The sequence below is a fragment of the Perna viridis genome, chromosome 1, assembly GCF_037379345.1.
Source record: "Perna viridis isolate PV_CMFRI_1.1 ecotype Kerala chromosome 1, ASM3737934v1, whole genome shotgun sequence".
Lineage (NCBI taxonomy): Eukaryota > Metazoa > Mollusca > Bivalvia > Mytilida > Mytilidae > Perna > Perna viridis.
Window position 1 is genome coordinate 16,212,022 of NC_142445.1, and position 27,318 is coordinate 16,239,339.

A 27,318-nucleotide genomic window follows, 5' to 3' on the forward strand; every position below is an offset into this window, starting at 1 on the left:
ATACCCAGTGCCTCGGTTATATTAAGACCCAGAGTATGTTTTTCGAAACATGTCGTAGTACGGCTCTAAGTTATCTGAGACTTACATGAAGTTTAAGAGTGTACCTTTGTTAGTATTTATCTTATTTGTGTGTCTGTATGTGTGTGTGTGCGAAGAGATTGCATGAGAATAACATTTTGCTGTTAAGTGGATTATATGATATTATGGCTATTCAAATTCTTTAATTTGCAATTGGAAATAAAATATACTACATATAAGGTTGTACATTTATTCTAATAAAACTTGTACAGGGAAAACAGACTTTCCTCAAGAAATGAAACATATGTAATCCTTGTTCTCAAATGTTTGCATGGATCTACATGAATTTGGTTTGACTTTTAGCAAAATTTAATGTAATAGTTTCATTGCATTTCAACTTCCATTATATAAAACATGCTCTGTGTGCAATATATTTTATGATTTTCTTAACAAAAGACCGTCAACAAATACCAAGATTCCTGTAATCTACAATCTAGGATATGACATAAGATGGTCCATAAGGGCCTATTGTTAAGACGTAGGAAATGATATGCTGAAAATACAAGGCAACAAACCGAGATCATCAGAGGACAGTTAATGAATACATGATAGGGAAATCCATAAATGGTAGGAACATCCTGAACTTCTACCTTTCACATGAAATTCAGGATAATAACTTCAGATGTATTCCTTGGTATGACATGAGCCTGAGATTGTTATTGTGTTCCTTGATATGACATAACCCTGAGATTGTTATTGCCATAACACTTAAGTTTTTCATAAAGATGTATACACTTGTTCTTTGAATTACGCCAGCATAATTAAACTTTTAAAAAAGTACTGTCGATCTGGTACTTACAAAACCCGCATTTTATTATTATAAACAGATTTTTGCTACTTATATGCGGACAATTTTATTTATTACATGGACGGTTTGGGAATTACATTTTAATTTATAAAGATATTTTTTCTAACGTCACACAGAAATTGTTCGAATCATTTCCAGGGACCAGAGCATACACATAACCAATGCGCAAACAGTGGTGAAATAATAAATATTTAATTTCTGTTTTGTTTGTTTTTTTTGGGGGGGTGCGAACAAAAATAATATATTTGTAACACTCGTGTAGCACAACTTACTTGTCTGAAATAGTTTTAATAATTAGGGCTATTTTTATCCCTTTATTTATCTTTCTCGTTATCACACGATCCGGGCACACGACACTTTCCTTTGCTGTCGTTCCGTTTACGTATTGTTCACCTGGATTCACCACCACTGTCTTGAATGTTAGTATTCTGTATGTTTTATTATTTTTTTTAGATATTTTGTGCTTTTCGATTTGTTTTTGTTTTGTTTTTGTTTTGTTTTCGTTTCGTTTAGTTTCGTTTTTTTTTTTGTTTATGACTTGTTTTTTTTTTCAGTTTTGTGTTCCCCATGTATATACATGTACCTCATCCCAAGTCAGGGTTTTGGAAGGATGTGGATTGATCGATTGTTGGGGTTTAACGCCCGAGCAGTAATATTTCAGCTTTATTCAGGCGATGAAAGGATTACTCCTACAACGTAAGCGGTTGGAATTCTGTTCTTTCATACCCCAACCTCTAAATTCCGAGCGCAATATTGCATACCGCCCGTTCCGCCTTTCTTTGATGTCGGCAAAATTATTTTAAAATATTTACCATTTAAAAGATTTTATACAGTTACTTTACCATAACACGAGATAAGGTGAATAAATAGAAGAAAACAAATGACCTATCTGATTAGGAAATCCAGCAATCCTGGAAATCCTTTGTTAGCAGGCTAAATGAACTTCAAATTTGGTTTTTAGTTTTTCGATTGTGTAATTCCGGTTGATAAAATTACGGATATTAAAATTTACGAAACGAACATATTAAATTAACCAACGAATTGCCTTTATCAACTTTAAAGTTCGTTTTCTCAAAATATATTGTATTCCGTGAAATTAGTGACCAAATTCAGAATGGCTGCTCACTTTGAAAACTGTCTTTATTATAAATGTTTTTTAGGTAACAAAAAATTAGGACTTTTAACGCTTGAATTCCGATAGGTTAAAACTTCTTTTATACAAATAAAAGACTTAAAATATTTTAAAACACATGATTAGCTAATTCACATTTGCGGTGGCCTTCAACATGTCAGATGCTAAGAGGTTAGGATGGCACCTATTCAGAAAATAGCTTGCCAGACAACCTCCAGCACTGTTGGAGTAATGGAAGGATGTGGAATAAAACAAAACACAAATGGCATTTTGGGCTATCAACTGCTTCTGTCGAGTGAAATACTACTAACACATATTTTTCCAATATTTTATCACAAATAAAAACAAATTTGCTTTGATTAACGAGTACATATAAGATATAATTATGATAACAAATGTAACAAAATAACGAAAAATGAAATATTGCAAAAATAAGCAAAAAGAACGACAACTCAAATCTACATAGCTTGTGAAATAAATGGTTATTCCCCTTGGGTCACAATCGCACGGAATGTTTAAAAACTATAAATATTAAAGTCAGTAACATTGTTTTACATATACTGCTATTCCATAAACTGCTTCCTGAGTTACTTATATTGTTATATTTTGACCCTGATGTCGATGTCTGCTGAAAAATAAATTAAAACATATTTATTATATGCGTGGGTATGAACAGAAAAATCACAAAAATATACTGAAAAGCCAACAGAACACCGACAAGCATTCAAAGCGGATTTAAACAAAAACAATGTCAGCAAAACAAGTATAATCACATCTTTAAAGTAGAACTAAAGGTGGTCTGAATAAAAGAGTGTCAGGTCCGGAGAAATTTGTTTTTTGCTTTTGTTTTTGTTTTTTGTGTGTGCAAAATTGGCACATGATAGCCTGAAAACCCCTTTTTGTGATGTCAGTATTAACACCATTTAAAATATTTCTATATTCACCACCTGCTCAGTATAAGTTAAGAAACGCATTAAAACACTAAAAAAGTTTGTGCTATTTAACACATTAAAAACCTGCATGGACGTGATTAAGGGGTGGCATAAGAAGCAAAGGAGCCTTTGTGTTAATAGAAAGCTACTTTTTTTCTTTGCTCAAATATAAACTTTCATGTTATATAAAGAATATTTTCCTTTCTCATATGAAGAATGAATTTGGGAATTATGTATATAATCGTCTTTCACATCAACATGGATTACATTAATAACAGTATAAAAACCGTTTAAGTACTTAAGAATGTTGATAAAATGATGATATAGTCTTAAAGGTGTTCTCGGCTGGTTATATAATGTGACTTGAAAGTTAAAAAAATGTGACACAAACGCTTCAAAAGCTTGAAATAAGCTTTTAAATTTGAATATATTAAAATCATTCACAACAAAATATCCTCTACGGTTTTATACCCATTCCACCTAAAATTTGTACCTAAAGCTTTGGATTAGAAGTGATATGCGCCACTACGCATCAGTTGTGTCCATTTATACCCCAACACTGCCATCATATTTCAGAGCGAAGACATGAAAGTGACAAAACCCTGCCCTACGGGAAGCAATAAAACCAATACCCAACTTTTCGTAGTTAATAAAAGCAAACTAATCTTCTTTTTCTAGGGATATAATAAAAGTACAAAAGGCATTTCATCATAATGAATTAAATCAGTGCCATATTAAGCCAGGGACATCTTTTTCCGAAACTTAAATCGCACGATTGAATTTTGATCTTGGTTTTATCCTAAATAGAATAATTAACGTCACACTGTGATAGCCAGTGAAGAAAATAACGTCAACAAATTTTTAATATCGTAATAAATAACCTTTTTGTGTGGTCTAATGGTTAATTCTCAAGTGCAATGCTTGAAGTAGCATCCTACTCATTTAAGTTGTGATATACTGCAATGCGCCCTGACATTTAATCTTCATATCAATTAATTCGATACATATTTTGTTGGCAGTTATATATAATTCAAATATTGCTTATCATTAATAAGTTAAAGTGTTCGCTGACATTTGGCCTTAATTCTTTTTCGAGTGATTTTGGTTTATTACGTTAACATCATCTGCTTAGTTTTTTTTGTATATTCCAAAATATTAATTAGTTGAATATCATGGTACTAATCAATTTTGTCTTCGTTTTTATACATGCTAATAGCCAAATTTGCCAATATGTCAACCTTAAAGATACCAATGGTAATTATGATTGAACCCCACATGTTAATATAATGTACAAATGCATCCAGGAAAATAACGCTAAAGGCCATAGTAAATATTTCCGTGGGACAGTGGTCACAATGTGCATTGTTGATCTTTAATTCGCATGTGCATTCTCATAAACCTTAACTTTTCCATTTTTATCTTTCTGAAACTGAGAAGAACTCGTTGAAACATAAAAAGGTTCAATTTTAACCCCTGCTAATTCAAAGGGAATTTCTCTGTAATTAAAATACAAAACATAAAGTATTTAAAGAAAAGATTCTACAAAAAGTTGTCATTACAATTAAAATTTGTTCGATTGGATAGTGAATGTAATGTTCAAATAGTTACCAAAGAAAGGAACATAAAAGAAATACAGACATGTAAAAAGTCTTATGTTGACTTCCGACACCTAGCACGTGATATGCAGACGGTAGTTCATATAAACGAATTTGAAATGTGTCTTCCTCATTTATTTATGTCTTTTTGTACCTATAAGTCACGAGTTTTTAGTTGATTGCATTTCCGGGTTATGTCAATAAATTTCTCGTCTCACCTCGGTCATGTTAAGTACTACATTAAAATGGACCAGTTCAACTATACTCGGGTAATGCTAAATCAAAATACGTCTTCCAGCTATTACCTATTATATCAAGATATTAAGCATTTTTCTTTTAAGTTTTACATATTGCAATGAAATAAAAACCTATGAGTAAGTTATACGAGTCGGTGGATTGTGTGCTTGTTGACTTTGGAATTATATCTCTTGGACCACTATTGTATTTTTCGCAGGTTCTAATTCGTGTCCCCGGTATCTTCAGAGCTTATAATTCAGACAAATTTTACTGCATATATTTTCTATTTTTCATTATATTTTGTACATTAATAATAATTATACACATGGGCATCGTTTCACAAAGTTTATGTAAGACTTACTTGGTAAGTCCCTTTGGTTTATTAAGGATTTACGTGTACATCTTACGAGTACTTTGTGAAACGGTGCCCTGAATGATAATGTAGTTGTTTTTAATATTTTCCTATCCTTTTGTACGCCTCCTTGAGAGGAAAAAAAAAACAGGAATGAATTTTCTTTAGAGTGACTAATGACTTTACTGAGTAAACTTTAATGAAGAAAAAAAATTGATCTTCTGAGAGACAACTTTACCTTATATCTAATGTTATATTATATGGAAATGAAGTAAATCTAATTGAAATGTACCATTTAACACAGAACATAAATCAGTCTTTTGCTTCAGGGAATTTTCCTTTTCTATCAAAACAAGTTGAATACACATGACACTATTTGTCACACTTTAACTTGAACAATCCGATATGACAAAATAGTATGCAAAGATGCATTATTATAATTAATCTTTCTCGTGTCAAACTAGTTTTTACTATCTGCTCCCAAGCGAGGAAAATGCGTATTTTTGTTTCTACTTGCGAGGTTCCGTGTTTTACATTAGTTTTTTTTTTGTTTGTTTGTTTTTTTTTTTTTATAAAAATATACTACATTAGCTCAACAACAAACCTACATCTATGGCGTAACATTTCGTATTCAAGTTTTCGAAAGACCATCCTTAATGTTTTCAATATGCTGTTAGTTTTAAACGGAATTTTCATATCAGGAGGTTTCCAGGGAGAAGTGTGAGTTGTCTGATTGTATCTGTCATAATTTAATGATTTGAAGAATTACCCCTTCTAGCCGTGAATCCCATTGATTTCACTATATTATGATTATTGTATTGACCATGATTTCATCTGAATATGTTGAAGTATAGGGAGATGTTTGTGGAACTGCAAATTGTTTTTATCGAGATAAACATAGTATGACCCTCTTTACCCCAGTTCTTAATTCGTACTTACCTGTAAAGGCACGTCTTTATCACAATCTTTGCTACGTTTTATAGAGGCTCTTATTAAAGTATCTACCAAGCTTTCGGCCTCTGGACCACATTTTAAACGGATATTTGTGCTGATACAGGAATTTAAACTCTTCATTTCACTGAAATATAATAATAAAAAAGAATAAATAAATGAAATCAGATGCGTATCTTATATTTCTTATCAAAACCACATATTCTCTAATGTTCATTTGATACCAGACCATGGTATGGTATTTTTTAACATTAAAAATAGTTTAAATCTGCAACAAATGCACTCATTTGCATATCATAAGCTCATTCGTTTTTTTCTATATATTTGCTGCTGCCTTCTTAATCCATATATGCACTTTATGTCAATAGAAAACAGAGTTCTGCACAAGTGCACAACAGTAGGCAAGCACATACTACAAAAGTGAGTGATGCTGTGATTGCATGTTAAACACAAAAGTCGACAATACCTGCAAAAAAAATCAAATGCAGCCAAATTATGAAGCGGCCACTGAATTCGGAAAGTAATTTTTACCCTAGATATCAATTTTCATCGAAATCAATCCATGTTTAAATTTAACCGACTTTGTCTGCAATTTTGAAAAAAAAAATGGCGGCTTTGTAAAAAAATGTTTACGCCTGTGATAGCAGCAAGTCAAGAAATGCTTTTTGAAATATTTTCATACAACTGAATAATTTTATACATTTTTATTAAAAAAATTATTGTTTTGTTTTGAAATTTCGAAAATTGCATGCACACCCCCCTCAGCATGCTTGATTTTGTAGCCAAGTTTGGTATGAATTGAATAAGCGGTCTCCAAGTATTCGCTCTGTCATCTTTCAGAAGAAGAAAAAAAACTTCGTTTTGGCGACTTAATAATAAATGTGAAATAAAAACCATCAATTTTTTTTTTGTTCTTGAATCTGTGAGAAACGAAATGTTTGGTCTGGTTGATCATTAAATTATGACTGTTTTGTGGATGCTTCATTGCAATAAAGTTTTACGTTTATATCTAAGAGAACATTGCGGTCCTCATGCTGTGGTGGAATTTTTCAATTTTGTGCCCTGTTGTCTTATCAATCCTAAATAAGAAGCAATTTTTAATGTAATTATTCAGCAAAGTTTTTAATTAGTTTATAGAGGCGTAACGTACTCTGTTCCAATCCCAGGTACGTTGTTTACTTATCACTGGTGCATAACAGTAGAGATATCGGAATTCTGCTTCTTGTAAACAGAGAACATAGCGTGTACGATATAGGAACTCCATGATAATTTGTATTTTAAGGACTTTGTAGCTTCCGTATGTTGTAGAGTCATCTACTTTAATTTCAATCTATCACAGGACTTCGAAACTCGTACAACTTGTCAATCAGTGGACATTCTTGTCATTAAGAATATTAATTCCGAACACACACACAACCACATTATTGTTACAAAAAAAATCACCGTTTTAAGCTTTTACCACAGAGGCACGATTTAATTTGCGATTTCAAGGAACTATAAATAGAAATAGCATAGTAACAACAGCTAGTAAACGACACAGACCGTCGACAAAAATTTGAAAAAAAATAAGCTAAAGAGTTATTCTCATGGGACTTCGCAAGCAGTTAAGAATAACCGGAGTCTGAAGTCATTGTTTTAGGTTCCGTGTTGGCGAGGCTAGTCTTCGAACCAGAACACCTCTGCTACATGTATGCAAATCATAAGCAATTGTATTATGTCCACATTTTATTTTTACTTACCTACAAAACCGGTTTAAAGGTTTATTAATAACATCATCAAGTTCTGAAACAGCTAGTTTCATTTTTGTTTCAAAACATCGTTCAGAGTATTGTCCATGCTGTATAAAACAGTTATTATTTCTTGCATATACTGAAAAAATAAAGCAAATCATTATTGTTATTAAAAAAAAATAAGACACGATGTAGTTACTGAAGAGTACAACATACCGAAGAGCACATCAGACCAAAGAGTATACCAGACCGAAATGGACAACAGACCAAAGCGCACACCAGACCGAAGACGTAGAGCAGACCGAAGAGTACATCAGACCAAAAAGTACAACAGACCAAAGAGTGCAACTGACCAAAGAGAACATTACACCTAAAAGCACACAGACTGAAGAACAAATCAGACCGATTAGTACATCAGACAAAAGAGCACATCTGGCCGAAGAGCACCTCAGACCGAACAGTACACCAGATCAAAGGGCATACAAGACCGAAGATTACACCTGACCGTAGAATAAATCAGATCAAAGAGCACATCAGATAGTTGAGTACATGAGACCGAAGAGCACATCAGATAGTTGAGTACATCACACCGAAGAGCACATCAGACTAGAGTACACCATACCAAAGAGTACATAACTTAAGGTATTTCAGGCGATTTTAAATCAGCGTTATTTGCTTGTTTTTGTTTTTCTTTTGCAAGAAATATAGAAAAATTGCGTTTATATATAAATATCTATGTCCTAAATGCCCGCTATACTTCACGATATAATATATAAAGTACAGAAATTGTAATATTAAGTTCATTTTATTTTTTGTTTGTTTTATAAACGTGAATCCTGAATATGTTTTCGAACATTTAACTGGTCTTTGATATTACCATGTAACCTTTGTGGCATATTAGCATTCTGCCATCAAATTACTGTGTGTTTTGGCCATTACAAAGACAGGTCATGTTTTTATTGGAAAGAAAAGCATAGCTCTTTTGCCATATCAAACAAAATGAAGGTTCAGACATTCTTTTCAATGATGACAAAAACCACCGACTCTGGAGATGTCAGACTGCTAAATAATTCTGTTAAAGCTTTTTCAAAGTATATTCTCGAATGGTTTGCCAGATTGACTTTCTCAAAAAGGCATTTTTTGTTTTTTTTTTACGTATATGACATGTGTGTATGTGTATGTGTATGTGTTTATGCGAATTCCAAAGTTGTTTCCCATATGTCATTACATACTTATGCTTGCTTTGTTGTTCTGTGATATGTTTATGCATATTTTGATTTATTAAAGAATCTTTGGCTTCAAATTAGCAAAAATGTCGTTTTGATAAGATTTAAGTTTGAAAAATGACGTAAATCAGCAAAAAACAGAGATAGCAATGTTTTAAATTTTAGAATCTTTTTTCATTTTAACCTTGATGTTTTCAGAATGGAGTACGTCATGATTAGCTTTTACAAAGAACACGAAGTTGTTAATTCCATCTTTTCTTTTTCTGTCAAGTACTTCCGCTTTGCTCCATTAATCTCTAAAGTTAAAGTAAACAACACGATACCTGTCCTCTTGTATTCACATAAACGTTTTCTTTGCACTTAGAATAAAATTAAACATAACAAGATTTGCATTTTTGCAGGACATATAAACTAAGTAAAGATTTATTGCCAGACTCTCTTACTGTTATCACAATGATTTGATTGCGTTTACGAAATATTTGTCCGGGTTTTAAGCGACCCCCAAAGGTTTCCGATGACAATGAAATGATTATGTAATGCACTTTTATGTCAGCAAGTTGTAAGCAAATGTCATTGTAACAGTGACAGCAATAAGTTACAGAATTTAATTTTAAATAGCTTTCGTGGGGCAACATGTTTCTGTCCATTTTTTGTCTTGAAATATTGTCGATTTATGGTCCAGTTATGCTAACTACATGTATGCATTGACATAGCAGTTGTGCTAATTTGTTATCTTACCATCTAACATATTGTCATCTTTGCATAATTCAGAGGAATCGGTTTGTCCTGAATGTAATGTTACTAAGGCAACGTCTATCTGACTCTTTCTTCCTGGGCATTGACCATGAAAATCTCGGATGCATTTGAACGCTGCTTTATAGGATCTGTAAAATATAAAAGCAAGCACATGTTTTCAAATACATGTAACGAGTTTAGTGTAACTAGTGGACAGTCGTAAGATGCAAAAGTTATGCACAAAGACTTGGTGGTTTTGAAATAACATTCACTGTACTACTTAGCTGTATTATCTCCGCAACATCAAAAGACTGTTACAGTATTGTGGACATTTTGATCTAAGCCCCTCCCCTTGTCTCGAAAAAAGAAGGAAAAAAATTCAGTCATATTCTCAATGACCAGGGATATTTTATCCCAAATCATGACACTTTAATTTACAGTTTGGTGCTCTTTTCCCTGCAAAGTTCATTAAAAACATCTTTCAGCAGGCATAGCTGATATGGGGAAGATTATAGGCTGGTGGGTCCTGTCTTCTAGCTATTCCTTTCTATAGGAAATAGTTGTTTTTTTTTAATCTTGTCTAGTGCACTGTATAATTTTATTGTGATTATAAGCTGACATTTTAAAAGTTTTTTTTTCTGCCATGGCACTTGATATGGATCTATTAGGTGGTAAACCTACATTTAACCGAACCATACATAAAATTCATTATGAAGAAGAAGATTTCTTTATCGATTATTTAAACATATTTCTTTATAATATGGTTGTTTTTATTCCATGATAGGTACAACATGTTGTGCCTACTTGTTACCATGGAAACTACAAGAGCCTAATACTTAAGGTTGCAAAATGTCCTCATGCAGTTCATTTTGGAAATGATTTTACTGTTAAATTGGCCAACATGGATTTTTCTAACATCTCCGATTAACAACTGTTTGATTTCACTTCCTTCATAATTCTTAACTCGTTTATAAATATTTTACAAAACGGTTATGATGTCAAAATGACGCTTAAAGGAATAAAGTGAGATGTCTGACATACTTTAATAGAACCAGTAATTGATATTTGATCGAGAGAAAAATATTCGTACTCTAAATCATAACTCAATTCTATAATGACATATGAGCTTAAAGTATGTTAACGATCATAATTGGCAGATAAATTGCTATATTCATGTTTTATCGCTTCGATTCCAATGAAAAACGACTGTTACCAGATATGTTAATTGTCATATTTAATAAGTCTGTTTTGAACGGCTATGAAATAGACTGTCACAATTTGTTAATTTGAGGTATTTTTATCATTTAAGAAACCTTAGATAAATTCAAGTGTATTAATTATTTCGTTTTTAAGGTCTTCGATAACAAATTATGATCTCTGCTATGTCAAATTGTTTTGTATTGAAAACACAAAATGTATTTTTCCGCCCAATTTTTTTTTTCAGCGGCAGATTAAGGCCAATCATGTTTATGTGAATAGGAAAATAATTTCCATGTCGCCAAGAGGGGTGTAATTACACCGTTTAATACCCTTTATCCACAAGTTAGATATAAACTAAAATCCCCCGTCGATATTTGAAAGAACCCATTTAAAAACGCCCTGGCAAATCTTCAATTTATGAAATTTATTAATGTTTTAAGTAGTTAAATACAAGTCGGTTGGGAGCATCCTACACTCATGGGATGTAGTTTGTTAGCAACCAGTGCCGTGCTTTTTCATAAAAATTTGATAGAAATTTAATAATTTCTGTTCTTAGCCAAAGTTATAAAACGGAAGTTATGATAAGTTATGATATCAGTCAAGAATAAGCCTGTAGGGTTTTGATGGGGCTGTAATTTCCTTCTTTGAAATCAACTTGGCATTACTACATTTACATGTAAATACATGTAACTTCTTTTGAATCAAATTTGACAAATGGTAATGGTTCTCTATCAAGGTTTCAACATTTAGACTCTTTCAATTTTGTATGTGTTATTGTTTAGGTGTTTTTCTGAAAAATCCATTTTGATTTGTTTAATTACAGATGTCTCTAAATAGAGTAAATATACTACTCATTCAACATTTCAATATTCATACAGGACTCAATTAACAAATCTGTCTCATATCCAAATAACAGCCACCATACTTACGCGCATAAACGTCGAACGTTTTCCACGTCGACACCAGAAAAGAAAGTTCTATCAGTCTTGTGTATATGGTCTAGCCACATGTGGTATTGATTAAAGCACTCGTTGGTGTAACTATGGACATCTACTGAACAGGAAGAGTAACATGTCTCTATAACTGTAAACAAAAACAGAATTTTATAAACTTTGAAATATCTGATTGGAAGAGTACAAATGCACCCGGTGTGAAATTTTAGTTCTACCGTGGTTGGAATGTTAATATATAATTTTATCGATAGTAAACTTGCATGGAATTAGCAGATGTATCATTAGTTTATCAAATGTCCAGACTAGAACATGTTTGCTGAAAAAAAAGATGCAAGCATTTGGCAAGTTTCCTATTAACGATATAATAACAAAGATACTTGCATTGAGTGGCAAGATTTTTCTAAATGATAGTCGTACAAAAAAAAAAGCTGAGTTTAATATTTAAGCAACTCAACGATACATGAACTAAACTAAGCCTAAATCGTATGCAAAAAGGCATTAGTTTGCATGTATCTGTTACAGAGACCACAAAGGATTGGGTTAAATATCACAGCGTTATACCGCCTTAAAGAAAATAAGACCAGGAAATACTGTTGCAGCATCGCTTGCTCGAATTAATAAAGACGGATGTTAAGTTGTGCACAAGATGTTTATACACATGTACATTTAGTCTTTCACAACGTAAATGATTGGACACCCATGGGATTGTTCTAAGGATGAATCAGTGTAAGAAGGTGTTAAATATGTACCTCGGTCTGTAATCCAACTCAATACGAACTACATATTAACTAGTGTCGTAAAATGTTATGCTTTTTATCCCCTTCTCAAATCTCATTTACGACATTATTTATGAGGTCACTGAAAAAAGGATATCTCAAGCGTGTAATTATACTGGCACCACGGTGTAAGTCGGTGTAATTAATACACTGTTGAAGTGAAACCAGGAGTTCAAGTAATGTTGAAAGCTTTTTCACGAGAGTTATACATCAGTAATGTCAGCAATTTTCATTTAAAAAAATCCGTTTTTATAACTTATAGTTAGCCAAATGATTAACGGATTGTACGATATCCTTAAGGTTATTTAAGTTCAGGGCATAGTCCACCAAATCCTCTGCTTGTTTTCGGAGGCTTTAAGTTTCGAAATTTTAAGATTTAAAATGTAAGTTGACTACACCATTCTTGGAACTGAATTCAGTTGAGAAATTTCTGTCCTCTGACACGGTAAAATTACCGACATGTATTTAGTAAAAATGTATGGAGGTACATTATATGAGTAAGCAAATGTGTTGTCGTTTGATAAAGACACGTCTTGTATTCCATAAATTAATACATGCAGCTTTTTTCGCCAACAACGTCGTGTGTGTTATGATATTACGACTTTCATAAACATTCTCCAAGAATGACAACACAAGAAAACATATTAGCATTAATTAATGTTGTTTTTGTTTTTAATTAGTCACATATTCTTTATGGCTGTAATAAGTCACTTATTAAAATTCTCTCGTCAAACTTTTGACAGTTGGTCTGGTACAGTGTGTTTCCACAACCAGACAATGATCAACATAAGTCAAATTAAACATCAGGCAGTTGGTTAGGCATGTTTTAACAACATTATAATGAACTACCTGCTAAATATCAGAAAGTTCACAATTGGTTATGACAATGCTCAAGAAGTAAGTAGTCTTACTAAATAGCAAGTAAATTGTAAACAAGACAAACAATTATATCTACAGTAACCATCCCCACTAGATATCAGGCAGTTTAAAACAACTGGTTACGAATAAGTGATTTCGTGATTAAAAAATGTGTCGAAATTGTTATTCATCCTTGTAGCCTCTTTCAAATCTGATGAATGAACGGAATAATATAGAGAAAAGGTCGAGTATCTTATTTTTTTTTATATCTTGGCGACGTCTGTAACGAGAAAGATTTAATTCTATTTACATCGAGTTTTTGATAAGCCAATTTTACTGCTTTTAATTCGAATGAAAAATCATTACTTTAAAACTACATTTACTTTTAAAGCAAAAATAATCGAGATTTAACGTTAAAATAGAAAATGCCATTTTTGATAGACACGATTTTATAACAGTTGATATTTGCTTTGATTTCATTTCAATGCTTTTGCACGAGGACAACCACGCTTTGCACAAGCTAAACAGCTGTGCTGTAGTACTAAGTATAATTTACCAGTACAGTTTTGATAAACTGTAAAAACTAACGTTCTTGGAACATAAAGCTCGTGTTCAATAGATATAACCGTTTGATGTAATAGGACAGTATATATATTAATGATGATTTAAATAAATTCTATTTCTATAGAAAATATTAGTAATTATAATTCTGTTGTAATTCAAGACTAGAAACTCGAGCGAGTTTTATGTAACAATGACTCAAAATTTTCTTCAAAAATTACATAATATACATTTGCAGAAAATGTAGGTTCAACAAGTAAATACGATCTAGTAAACTACTATAATGCCAAATGTTTTTCTCTGATCTCTTCGCCTCCGAGACAGATCTTTTTCCTATAAAACATCACTTCTAAGCAAAGTTCCATTAACATTCCCTATAAACTATCTCTAAGGGGCTTTAAAATGCATTTTATTTAATTAAATGCAAAATATCTCTGGGATACGGCGTAACTCGATGTAATTATATTTGATAACATGTAAACAAAACATTGACTCTTAAGAAAGCAAACTACATGCATGTGTATACAATTAATATAGTTTTATCGTCATGACATATACTATGAATGAAAACAAAACTTCGAACGATTATGTTTAGGATGAAAACATTCTATTCACTAATAGCGCTATGAAGTTTTTGTATACACCAACATATTATCTGGGTCAAAGGATTGGATTCAGGATGGGTAGAGGTACAACGTGCATATAATATTTATTAATTTTATTTATTATTATTATCATTATCATCATAATTATTATCCTGTAACTAGGCTTCTACTGTACACATAAATTATGTCAAATAACGCGAAGCTTTATTCCTCCACTGCATAATAACGTCTCCTGGTTACTTTTTTCGTCTGAATACAGCCGAAATGTTGCTGCTCGGACGTTAAACCCCAACAAACAAACAAACAAACAAACAAATACTTTTTCAGTTATGAGCAAAGTCAAAACAGGAAACAGATGACCAGTTTATAGTTGCACACGCCAACTGCTGCACTCAAATTACTGCTAAAAAATCAACTTTTTAGGGCAAATTTCGCATGTTTTATTTAGAAAATGGGGTTGCATGATACAAACAAATCAAATAAATTTAATATTTTCCGGCAATATACATGTATTGCATATCTATTCGAATCGCCGTTTAAAGAATCTAATTAAAAACGAAACAATGCAAGTTCTAGTCTACACCGACAGTAATAGGAATGAAGCCAGTTTTTTTTTTAATTTTATTTATTGTATTCGATAAAAACTATTTTTTCTATCTTCTCAGAAATCATTTATGAGCAAACTGATCGTGATGCACGGGCAATAAAACCTGTTATAAAATTAATAAATTACTGCAAATCAGTGTTAAGACGGGTGAACATTTGTTTCCACACGTCTCGTTACAGTGTTTGGCCATCTATAACTCCCAACTGTCAAGAATGTTACACCTGCCGCGAGTCGGGCGCACAGTAAATCATTGCTAAGAATTTTCAGTATTCGCCATTCTTGCTTCCTTGGAAGCTGAAAGAATTTAGAAATCTCCATTACACAAAGATTTGCCTTCATAAAGTGCACACTGCATGAAATGACTTTCCACAAGTTTACTAGTTTATGATGCTAATAAAAATAGAACAATTACACAAGATTCGTATAAAGCAACATCGTACAAAATATGCAGATATAATCAAATGACCCTTACCAAGAAACTAGTTGAGCAAAACTAGAAAAAAATACTAACTAGATTAAGTCAACTTACTTTGTCTAAGATACTGGTCTATCCTTTACAGTGAAACCCGTCTGAACAGAATCTCTTAGTGATTGGAGGAATTGTTCGGTTTAAGAAGGTGTACGTTTAATATAGGTTCTAAATGTACTTGAATTTCGAAAGAATTCTGGGCGGTGTTCGTTTTAAATAGGTTCAAAATGTACTTGAATTTCGGAAGAATTGTGGTTTGGACAAGTCATCAGTTTATTCAGGGTTCGGTTTATACAAGTTCAACTAACAGACGCTTAAGTAAGTACGTAAAGTACGTAAAGCAGTTGGAATGGACAACTAGAATTGCCATTGCAAGCAAAAGCGAATGTCGCACCGGTAACATTTTCAGTTTTGATTTTTTTTTTAAATACATAGTAATGAAGTTCGGTATAATAGTTACATTTGTTGAACGTTTTGTTATTAGTCAACAGTAGTTTTTAACATGTTTAATATTCCACAGACTAAATTGCTTTCTGGTCTTTATTCATGCATTATGCACAGTATCAACACTTTGTTTATTTTGGCTTAGCTTATAGGATCATGAGTTCTCAATTTTTTGTCTATAGCCCATGGACACAAGCAGTTCATTTCGTTTAAATCGTAAATTATTTTGTAGATCACAAAAGATTCGTACATCAAATCGATTCTACAAGTTTATTTTTGTATCAAAACATTCCGTTCATTTTCATTTCAAACGATTACATTATGTGCATGAAATAGGCAATTTCCCTCCTCCTTAACCCAAGTTCAAATTTTTAAAAGGCGGTGAGATTTCATGGCCTATGTCAATATTTATATTGTAGAAAATCAAACTAATTTACCGTACGCCAACTGACATTGAGTAGTATTACAAGAGAGATAGATTACTAAAGAAAAATAACTATTCGATATGTTTTTATACAACAAATGACATAAAAGCTCTGCGATCGAAAGGTGGACCAAGGGAATTTTCAATTTTCTCGGAGATTCGTGCATTTAAAAAACGGAATATTTAAATTTCCAAGTCTAAAGTAAACTTTATGATTAAGTTTTCTAAATAACTTTTACTTAATGGACAAAATGAAAGGGATCGTGGTCGTCTTTAATCCCCCTGTCAATGTTGGCATGTCTGTGATGCAGACGACTTCTGTTAAAGGTGTACATAATGTCAAAACAAAGCAGGAATGACTTAAAACGGTCGGTCAATAGACGAATCCTCATAAATTGTAGTATGTGTGTAGGCTTTTATATTTTAAATGTGAAACTGAAAGTGGAAAGCATACAGCGTGTGATATGGAATCCTGGATGTTTATGCAAATCTAGTTCAATACAACTTTCTCTTTCAAGTCAAATCTTGGAAAGACATGGAATTTTGTTCCTTCCCTTTTTTCTTAATATATTTCCGGTTTATTCGATAATTCATTTTAAAGAAAAAAAACATTTTGTCATATGATCGTCTTTCTCATTTATCAATTTACAGGGCATTATTTTAGATCAACTATCAATTGTAATATATCAGCTGAGGAGAGAAGAGGGTAGTATCTACCAACAAATCCTGTAATATTTCTTACTGACAATGAACTTTTCTTAGCTTTACCATATTCATCGTTTTTCGGCTCTTTTTAGGAGGTAGACCTAGAGTAAGGGACATAACTCTCAAAATCAGTGATATGATTGTATCATATTTAATTTCACCAAAGCCTATCAAACTTTTATTTGAAACAGAATGAAATCAATCCAAGTTACTTTGATGCTTAGATGAGATTGATGTAAAATGCTGAATACAAACGTTCCAATGATTTGTAAGAGTTGTGTCCCTTATCTTATGTATACCTCCTTAATTGTTATTCAGTAATTTACATACTCTCGTGAAATCTAATGGATGAAAAGATCGCCCCATAGACTGTGTCTTCAGTATTTAATCAGAAGTTTGGCAACTAGAGTTGTCCTGGTGATACTGGGAGTAGATTAAATGACAATGAAACTTATCAATAAGATATTTCCTATTTCGAATACAAAAAAAACTTCCACAAGCGCAGCATAATACAACCACCGCCATTTGAACTCTAATCATTTCAAGCCAGTGTGGACACAATACTGTTTTTGACATACTTAAACATAAGGACTAATAGTTCATTATGAGCTCAACAACTCATTTAGATACAATATTGCACAATATAATTTTGAAATTCAATTAAGTACAAAGTTCTGCCTCTGGGTTCTTTCGTGGATTACTTTTTACCTGATTATCTCAAAAACAATAAATGACGGAGTAAATTTGCTGAGCTCATGGAAAGGCAGGGATTTTCATAAGAAATCCAATTAAAAAACAATCCAAATCGCACTAAAATGAAAAAGTAGATTTTGGGGGGGGAAAGGCAGGGATTTTCATAAGAAATCCAATTAAAAAAAAATCCAAATCGCATTAAAATGAAAAAAAAGTAGATTTTTGGGGGCTTGGCACCTTGCAACTTGAAAACCAGAAGAGATATCTGAAATCTAATTGAAAAATGCAGGCAGGCGCTTTCTTGAGGAATCTAATACAATTTTTTTTCAAAATCAGACTAGAAATAAAAATGTATTTTTTAGGGTGTGGACTCACTTTGACCCCCATAGACTGACAGTGCTAATTGCCATTTAATCTCTGTTGAATATACTTAAAACAGAATTTCACACGAAACAATTTTTTTAAAAAATTCAAAATTGAATGAGAAGTAAATCATCTAAATTAATTTTGAATAAACATATTTTAATAATTTTTCACCATTTTTTACAAAACGGTAGGGACCGGTGACCCCAATTTAGATACCAAACTTCCTGTAGCCGCAGGACTTCCTATAGTAACAATATATGAAAATTTCATGACATTCGGTTCACTAAAACTTGAAATATGGCACGGAAAAGTAAAAAATAACAACGACGACCACGACATCATAACGTAATACATTACATTGCAGGGTTTTGGCGTTAAACATCATTTTATAAAATACTTATACAAAAAAAAAAGGAAGTCAAAAACTAAATGTGAAAGAAAATCGCTAACATACTGCGTTTGCTTCAGCTTCTTACGAAGAAATCTATGTAGACAAGACCCAATAATACAGATTTTACGAAAACTGTAGAAACATTCTAGACATTTTCATACTTCATATTTAATAAGCTGTGAGATGTACAGATAACAGTTACTATTGTCTACGTTATTTTACTTTTTGAAAGAACATTTTATTTTTAAGCCAATATATGCCCAGGGACTATTAAATGGACAATGTGGTGTAATAACGAAGTAACAGAGACAAGGAGGCGTTTACGGGTCATTTAAGTTCAGAATTACAATAGTGTATTGGTACAACTAAGCGTTTGGACATTTATTGAGATATGTTACCACATGACTAATATCTGACGTTTATCTATGTTATAAATTGCCCAAGAAACAGATGGACGAATTTCGTGTCACAAGCCGCTTTCACGGCAGTTTATTGCTGGTTTCTGAGACATGTAGCTTAAGTGCAAATATTAAAATGTAAGACATGTTCACAGTAAGATGATCCAAATGGACAAGACAAGATAAGGAAATATTACATATGGTGTGGAAAGAGAGGGCATTCATTGCACTGCCATCCCAACAGAATATCTGTATTTTAAGTTCCGTCATTTTTTAATGCGTTGCTCAATTAATAATATCACAAAACTTCAGCTAAATTTACTAGACAACATTTACTCCTAGTTTTAAGAATATTTGACTGGACTTCAAAACAAACCAAGATGTTTAAACATTTGCTAATAATTTCTATATAAAAATAAATTCTGGTCTTTATAATGTATCTCTTCCCCTGGCCTGTATAGTATGTGCAACACTGAATAATTGCGATTTGAATTTCAAGTCGTATTAACTTGAAATGTACACTCTTTCTGTCTATAGAACTCGTTAGTCCTTATGGACGTTAAAATAGGATTGTAACAAGTCAATTTATGTTGGTAGAAAATATTTACATTTTTGTTCCAATTATCGGTCATTCAACAATAGTTAGCATTTTTATTTATGCTCTTTGTCATACAAGTTACTTAAATGACAAGAAGATATTACATGAAACCCTAAACCTGAAACTCAATACACTGCATAGGTATGCTAAATTATTCCTTTAATTGACATGGTGTCTTACTCTATAATTTTCTACCATTGTTTTCGTGATATCAACTTTAAACTGTCAAATAAAAGTGTGATATATCACAGCATAATGCAGATATCATACTGTTTGCCGTTTTCTAATTTTACAATGCAAACAAATGATAACTAATTTACAAATATACATGTCAGCGTGACATTTGAACTAGGTTTAGCACCGACATAAAAATTTCAAGTATATTTTCATTCTCCTTTCTCTGGTTGCAATGCAGCCTTTCAGTGTGTTGGTTAGGTCTCCATGTATAACATTAAATATTTTATCCATTTTCGGCCTCTTGTCAATGAAAGTTTTGTCTTAAATACCTTTTTACTAAGTACATGTAAGCGTGACGCAACGATTATATAAAGGTCGTGTTTTTTTTCGGATTTACCATTGGAAAAGAGTGATTAGCTCTATTTGGCAGATTAATATATTTGACATTTTTTCAAAGTGTAGATATGGATTTTTTTCATTTGATACAAGTCTAATTAAAAGTTAATTATAAGAAACAACTCTCTGGTTGAGAAATATAACTAATATTAACTAAATAGTCCCCATTTTACAAACTTTTCTCTTTCAAAAAACTACCATGTCCACAAGAACATGCCATCATATAGATACCGAGTGGTAAAGTTGAATGTATCAACCTATCGCAACGGTTTTGTTTTCATCGTAAATCCCGCTAATATTTAACAATTGTAATCCATATATGTCAGGTTTAATCTTCAGCCACAATCGATATGTGCTACCCCCCCTGGCGGTATTTGTCTGAATTTAGCTAGAATAATAAAAATGTCACAAACTTCGTAACACAAATTTTCTTCTTTTTTTCAGTTTGAATTTTTTATTTGCTGTCATTTCTCTGTATGTGGTCATGGTCTGTCTAATCAGTCATCATTGAAAAAAATAAAAGTAGACCTTATGTTTGTTGAAATCTAGCAAAGCCTCTTTAAAATACAGGTATTATGACACAAAACAAACACTTAATATATTTCAATATTTACTTTCTAATATTACATGCTAGTAATATGAGGAACAAACAATAAAATTCTTAATCACTTCATGACCGCTGCCTACTCCAGACCTCTTGATTTTATAAGATTATCGGTATCGATCATGTTAATCGCCACTCAAATGATTTTTAAGCTGATCATAATAAAAATCTCAATTTCACATTATCCGCTGTATTTAAATTAAATCAGGCATTTATGGACAACGATAAGAAAAGTTGAAGTAAAGGGTTAGCGGGCAGTTTAATGTAATGTGTGTATGTTAGTAAACGATAAAATAGCCCAGATATCTTTAGATCTGAAAGAATGTTTACATTATTTGCTCTTTTGAATACATTTACGGCTTAAGACTATAAACACCGTCTGGATATAGATACTTAAACGGTGTACCTTGATATAGGCTAGTACTAAATAGCAAGTAACATCAACTCGACAAATAATTACAACCCATAAACTCCGTTATTTCTTTCCCATTTTCGGTCTCAACAACATTGCACAGTCGCTCGGCTGAAGATGAGAAGGGTGGGTTAGAAATCATCATGACTTGGCATCCAACCGTCAGCATCAAGCTGTATATATTAGGTTATTGACACGTAATGAGACACCACGCAACAACGCAAGCCTTTTATATGCATTATTACTTTAGATACATGTACAACGTCCTCACGGTACTCAGGTACTGAGGATACATGTACTTCTGAATATCATTATTGAACGGAACTTCAACTGTAATGGAAGTCTTTTAAGTTTTAAGATATCTAACCAGGATTAATAATCAACCGAATGATGTTTGATTGATTTCCTTGTATCTTGTGTTTGACAATTTTTTCTAACTACATGTAAGTCAGTAGAGACTTGCCCATGACTACCTACATGTAAGTCAGTAGAGACTTGCCCATGACTACCAATTTTGAACTGGTGTGTATGAAAATTTTTTTAACCTACACCAATTCAATCATAGGTTCTACCTTAAACTTAGTTGCATGTACCAAAAGTGAATAAATGGAATTATCACCACATCTTTAACGTGAGTACCACGTGGACCTACAGTATGATATACAAGAAATATTTGCCCCGCTTAAGACTCGGGAGAAATCATCATCTACTTCTCCCTTAAGATATACTCCATTTAGATGACAGCACTCCCTAATGCACAAATCATAAAAATTATAATTTCCAGCACGATTTCATGTTCAGCAAAATATTACATAAACTGGCATGTGTCTATCAGGCTATTTAGCAATCACCAGTTCAATTAAACAGTTTATCTACAATTATTGAGATAATTTAGACAGAGCCAGGATGCTGCACAATTTTATTTGACAGGCATCAGATTGTACGGCGATGCTAATTCGCCAGAGGCTTAAAGATGAAATGAATAAAATGGCTTTTGCTTATATAAACAACCACGCAGATGTTTTGGGAACATATGACTTCAGATCTTTTGAAGGATCTCACTATAAAGCAGATCACTCAAGAAGTTTAGTTTGATTAGATTTCTAAGTGGAAAAGATGCTTGCCCTGGCACCAAAAGAGATTCCTTAGTTTGTAATAAGCTTCTTCCTGACTATCCTACAACTTCTCTTGGACTCTCCTACCACCGTATAACAAGCTTTGTCCCATGTCCCATGTTCTTAACTTATGTGTTGCTACATTTTTAGGTAGATTTCACTTGTAGTCTCCATTTGATTGTATAATTTCACACGACTATCGAGTTTATTTTTGTTTTTTCTTCGTGTGTCAGTTTTAAAACAAATTAAATACGAGACAGCAACAAGAGCTTCTTCTCAATGAGATGACAGAACTATTTAATATAGTTATACTACCTCGCTTTTCGGAGCTCGCTAATTTTGAATATTATTTTTCAATTTTTGGGGTCAAAATTATTTTTGTTCCGAACATTACATTAATCAAAAATAATTTTGAAAATAATGTTAGGTTGTAATTCGGATAAGCCCGCTAACTCACAAATGACAATTATTTCTCCGAAATTTTAGATATTACAGATGTTGCTAATGAAAAAAATGCTCTAGATAAATCGAAAGTAATCCATTCAGCGTTCTTGTCGAGATCAATGGCTAAATTTCACCAGGGTTTACCATTTATAGATATGAACAAACACAAACACGCGAGGCCAGTCTAGTCATATTGACTTGCCATCTATCACATACGGCCACGACAAGTCTGAAACCGCAGGCACAGAAAAGGCTTAACGAGACGATTTACAATTTTATGAGCATCTTAATATAAACCAAACGTAAACACAGGACTCTAACAGTACTTTATCTAATAATCTTCGCAATGATTTATAAATGGAGAGCGGAAAGGAGAAGACTGTATGTTTACAGACCATCGTTTAACGAGAATCCAATCTAAACCTATACAAATACATTACAATAAGACTTCAAACGGTCTCTATGACATCCTTATCGCAGAAAATGTTGAGAACAGGTAAAAAATGAACAGGTGAGAAATGGAAATTGATAAAAAGTTAAATATTGACTTCGTGTTGTATTTGTACCAGGTGGATCGAGTCGGGGAAAGGTATAGAAAGGAACGTGCATCCTTTCTTATAATCACAAACTCTTCCATTTTAATAGAAATTCATAATTGTCACATCATTCAACAATACCCATGATTTAGAAAGCTTATCATACGTTTGTTTTGTTGAACAAAACAAATCTGCTCAAAATCGATATTCTTTGCTTCATTTTGCTTTATACATAAAAAAAACTATTAATCCTGCTTTGCGCATACATGTATGACCTCTTCAGAAGACGATCAGTACTCCGTTATTTCCCGTTATTAAATAATCGGTATTGCCTAAATTACAGTTCTGTTTATAGGTGCATTGTCGTGCAAAGACTTCAAAGGCCTCTAAAAATAAGTACCAACCCGAATTTGGTTGTCAAAAAGAAGAGCTGCCGTGTTAAAATTTAAAGAAAAAACTGTCAGAAAATTAACCACTTTGTAATTAATCAACAAAGTTAAAATTCCATTAAAAACTACTTTCTGGAATAAGTTTACCTAACGGAAGTGTAAGATTAGAATTGTCGACATTAAAGTTTCAAATTGACATATTTTTCATCCTGTCAAAAAATTGGATCAAGTGTTGTAATTAATCTTGAATGTGCTTCATAAGTATTTTCATTATTAATGAAACGTCTTGGAATGTTTAAAGTGACTGATAAACTCGAATTGAATATAAACCGTCTTCCGATGTATTGCTGTAGATTGACAAACGACCTTTCCAAAAGAGCCCGCGGGCAACATCATAACTTTATATCTTCTTGTTATCTGCTGTATATATTCCATTCAGAACACACTAAAACCCGGACACTTAAAATCCTATACTTTTGTTTGAAAAAATAAGCTTATATAAAGAAGCAATTAGGTGGCTAATATAGGATATGAACAATCATTAATCCCTGTTTTTTTCTTGTCATTTCTGATCTTAATGTTTATATTAACTATACAAGTGTGACTTCTTATTTTAATTTCTGCCTTCTAATAAAAATCATATTGTTGATCCAAAAGCAGGCAATTACTATTCATAGCTTCAAAATTATTCTGTGATAATATTGCAATATTGCATTATATATTTTCACAAATCTACATTAAAATTTAAGATTAGCTGTATGCATTTTTCACTAATCGGTTTTAAAACAAATGTTTAATTTATGAAATCTAAAAATCCATTTATTTTAATCACCAGGCAAAGTTTCCTGAAGTTTTTCTATCAGTTTCGTAAACATTTATATATTAAGCTATCTCTCATTTATACATAGTTCGATAAGATAGCAAACTAGAAAATAGTTTTGTGGGAACTATTTGATACAAGTTAAAATACATCAACCACTTCGAGGTCTGATCCTACTTTCAACGTGATATTTTTAAGCGGTCAATAACCTTTTCACTGAGTCGTCATTTTTGGTTTTACATTTAGCAAATATAATATCCTTAAATTATTTTATTCCAAACTGATTATACAATCCAAATACACAAATGTAGAATGGTTATCTCTCTGACTTGGCGCGCCGTATGTTGATGACCAGTTTAGATTCGATCCAATTTTTTTCTCGGAATCAAAACTTACTACTGCATGCTTCTACCCCATCATGTCTTATAGTGGCATATCAATAAAGAATGAAGATCTATTTGTCTAGCACAAATAAATTGATCTTGGAATGATCAGTCATCCAAAGTAAAGGCATTAATAATTAATTAATTTTCCGGTGCAGATTTCAGAGTGATTAACTCCCAATAAAGTTTTCAGACCATTTACACCTAAGAACAAATCATCAAATTTCTCCCATAATCCTGATTAATATTTCAGGATACATTTCGAAGCAGAGACGGCACTGGATTCATTTGCATATCCTCAAATGACCCGGAAGTATTACCGAGTGTTACTGGACAGAGGACAGGAAGGGCTATACTACATATCATTTCCGTACGACTAACGCTAAGTGACGTGTTGACATGACTGATGACCATTTTTCGGACAATCGAGCAAACCATATATAATTATCTTAGAAAGTGTCACGGTAATAAAAAAAAGACGAATACGTTTTCAAAAGAAATAAACGAGCATTTTTTCCCATTCTTTAAAAAGAAATTTGGTTTTTGCGGTATCACATTTCAAGTGATCATGCAAAACTCTGTTAAACTTACGATTGGTTTATACCTCGTAGCAACAAATCATTTTCTGTTTGACTGGACACTAGACTGACATTATCATTGGACAGTAGAAATGTAGGGAAAACAAATTAATCTAACAGATGACACGGTAATAAAAATCAAGCCTTGTCCCATGTCTGACTATCCTTAAGGTTTATTAGTGTCCATATCTAGCTGTCCATTAGAATTATTGCTGAATTAATAATACACCAAAGCTGTTGGAAAATATAACCGCGCGATTTAGAGTTGGGAATATATGCAATTGATCTGATATAAAGGATATGTATATTGAAGTCCCAAAGTCGTCTAATCAATGAGTATTATTCACGGAATTCCATATAGATGATAAAAACGATAAGAGAAATTGTAAAAATGGAATATAAATCGTGGCCTCTGACGAATATCATACTAGAAATACGGTGCCAGGATGGATAAAAAAGGAGGATAGCAATACACATAACGCTAATTAAAGCAACAAATCAAATTAAAACGCATCAACTGAATTTAATAACAACGTCCCTGTTGTTCACTATTCTAAAACATTCAATACCATACCAAAACAAACGTGAATGTATAAAATCCAAATGTTTACAATAAGAGAATGAATCAATGATAATTAATTGAACATATTGGTTACTTTTCGCAGAATAGAAATGAATTAAGGAACGTCATCAAATGGAAATATATCATTAAATTAACTTAACACTACTTTAAAATCACCAAACTGGTGATGCCTGAAGTGATCAAAATGTAACTTTCCCAAATATGACGACAAATTCAAGTTTTTCACTAAATGACAAAATAGTTACTGTAATTTCCCCAAGCATAACATTTCAGTAGCCCATCAATCATAACTAATTATTACTGATAGGTATAAATGTATACTTGACAGATTAACATGAACGAATCTAAAATCCTCAAACTGCAACCTTAATGTGAATAAAGAATAAATGCAATTCTCTTTTTTATCATAAAACTTAACGTATAACAAGTTTGCGAGAGAAAAAAACTATGTTACTATCGCTTTCTTGATGGGTTCTTTCTATTTATGTATAGTTACCCCATACATGTACAGGAATGACAATTTGGTGAAGAGAAGGAATCCGAGTGTTTTGGGGGATTCGTTTGAGTATGTTAGTATTTGCAATTGATCTTAGAAAAATCCTTTTAATATTGAGTCAACAAAATGGCTTTAAATGAAAGCATTTTTATTGAAAGTTAATTTGCCCTTTCTTGCATGTAGTAATGCACAGTATTTACAAAAAGCTTTGTAAGTGTTAAACAATACACTGCTATATCTGCGTAAGTCAGAATCTTGCAATTATGTAGTAAAATCCGAATGCAAATACTCGAAAAATGAATACAGTATTAATAGAAAAAATGTCAATACTCACATAAAAATAGCAATACAAAATTCCAGAAAACAAAATGTTTCAATTGTATACGAATTGGAAGTGAAGAAGACATTGCTGCACTTTTCACAATCTAATTATGTATTATCTCTAGACTCCATCACAATATACCATGTGCTTGTTGTACATAACATGTATGTAGTTAGTAAATTATGTTTAAATTCCAAGTCATACTTTATAACATAAGTTTGTATATATCACCGCCCATT

The 27,318-nt window shown here is 32.3% G+C and overlaps 1 protein-coding gene across 2 annotated transcripts; it reads right to left on the reverse strand.

Annotated features, from left to right (window-relative positions):
* Positions 1 to 2,332: 2,332 nt before the first annotated feature.
* LOC148627460 (uncharacterized) lies at positions 2,333 to 27,318 on the reverse strand. Of its 2 annotated transcripts, none has more exons than XM_088573632.1 (6): positions 27,092 to 27,318; positions 11,906 to 12,059; positions 9,780 to 9,925; positions 7,825 to 7,954; positions 6,074 to 6,212; positions 2,333 to 2,643 (listed from the first exon to the last, which is right to left on the reverse strand). In XM_088573632.1, exons 1-6 carry the CDS (start codon positions 27,162 to 27,164, stop codon positions 2,515 to 2,517), a joined length of 771 nt encoding a protein of 256 aa, XP_088429758.1. In that variant the 5' UTR covers positions 27,165 to 27,318; the 3' UTR covers positions 2,333 to 2,514. The 2 variants fall into 2 exon arrangements, with proteins under 2 accessions (XP_088429758.1, XP_088429752.1); XM_088573626.1 differs by having other exon boundaries at positions 2,333 to 2,646; positions 27,092 to 27,310.

Excerpts from the sequence above, each read along its gene's own strand:
- LOC148627460 (XM_088573626.1), bottom strand. The coding sequence starts at position 27,164 with ATGTCTTCTTCACTTCCAATTCGTATACAATTGAAACATTTTGTTTTC. Across the intron at positions 12,060-27,091 it reads TTTTGTATTGCTATTTTTAT|TTATAGAGACATGTTACTCT; the intron begins GTGAGTATTGAC and ends TTTTGTTTACAG. Across the intron at positions 2,647-6,073 it reads ATAAAGACGTGCCTTTACAG|CAGACATCGACATCAGGGTC; the intron begins GTAAGTACGAAT and ends TTTATTTTTCAG.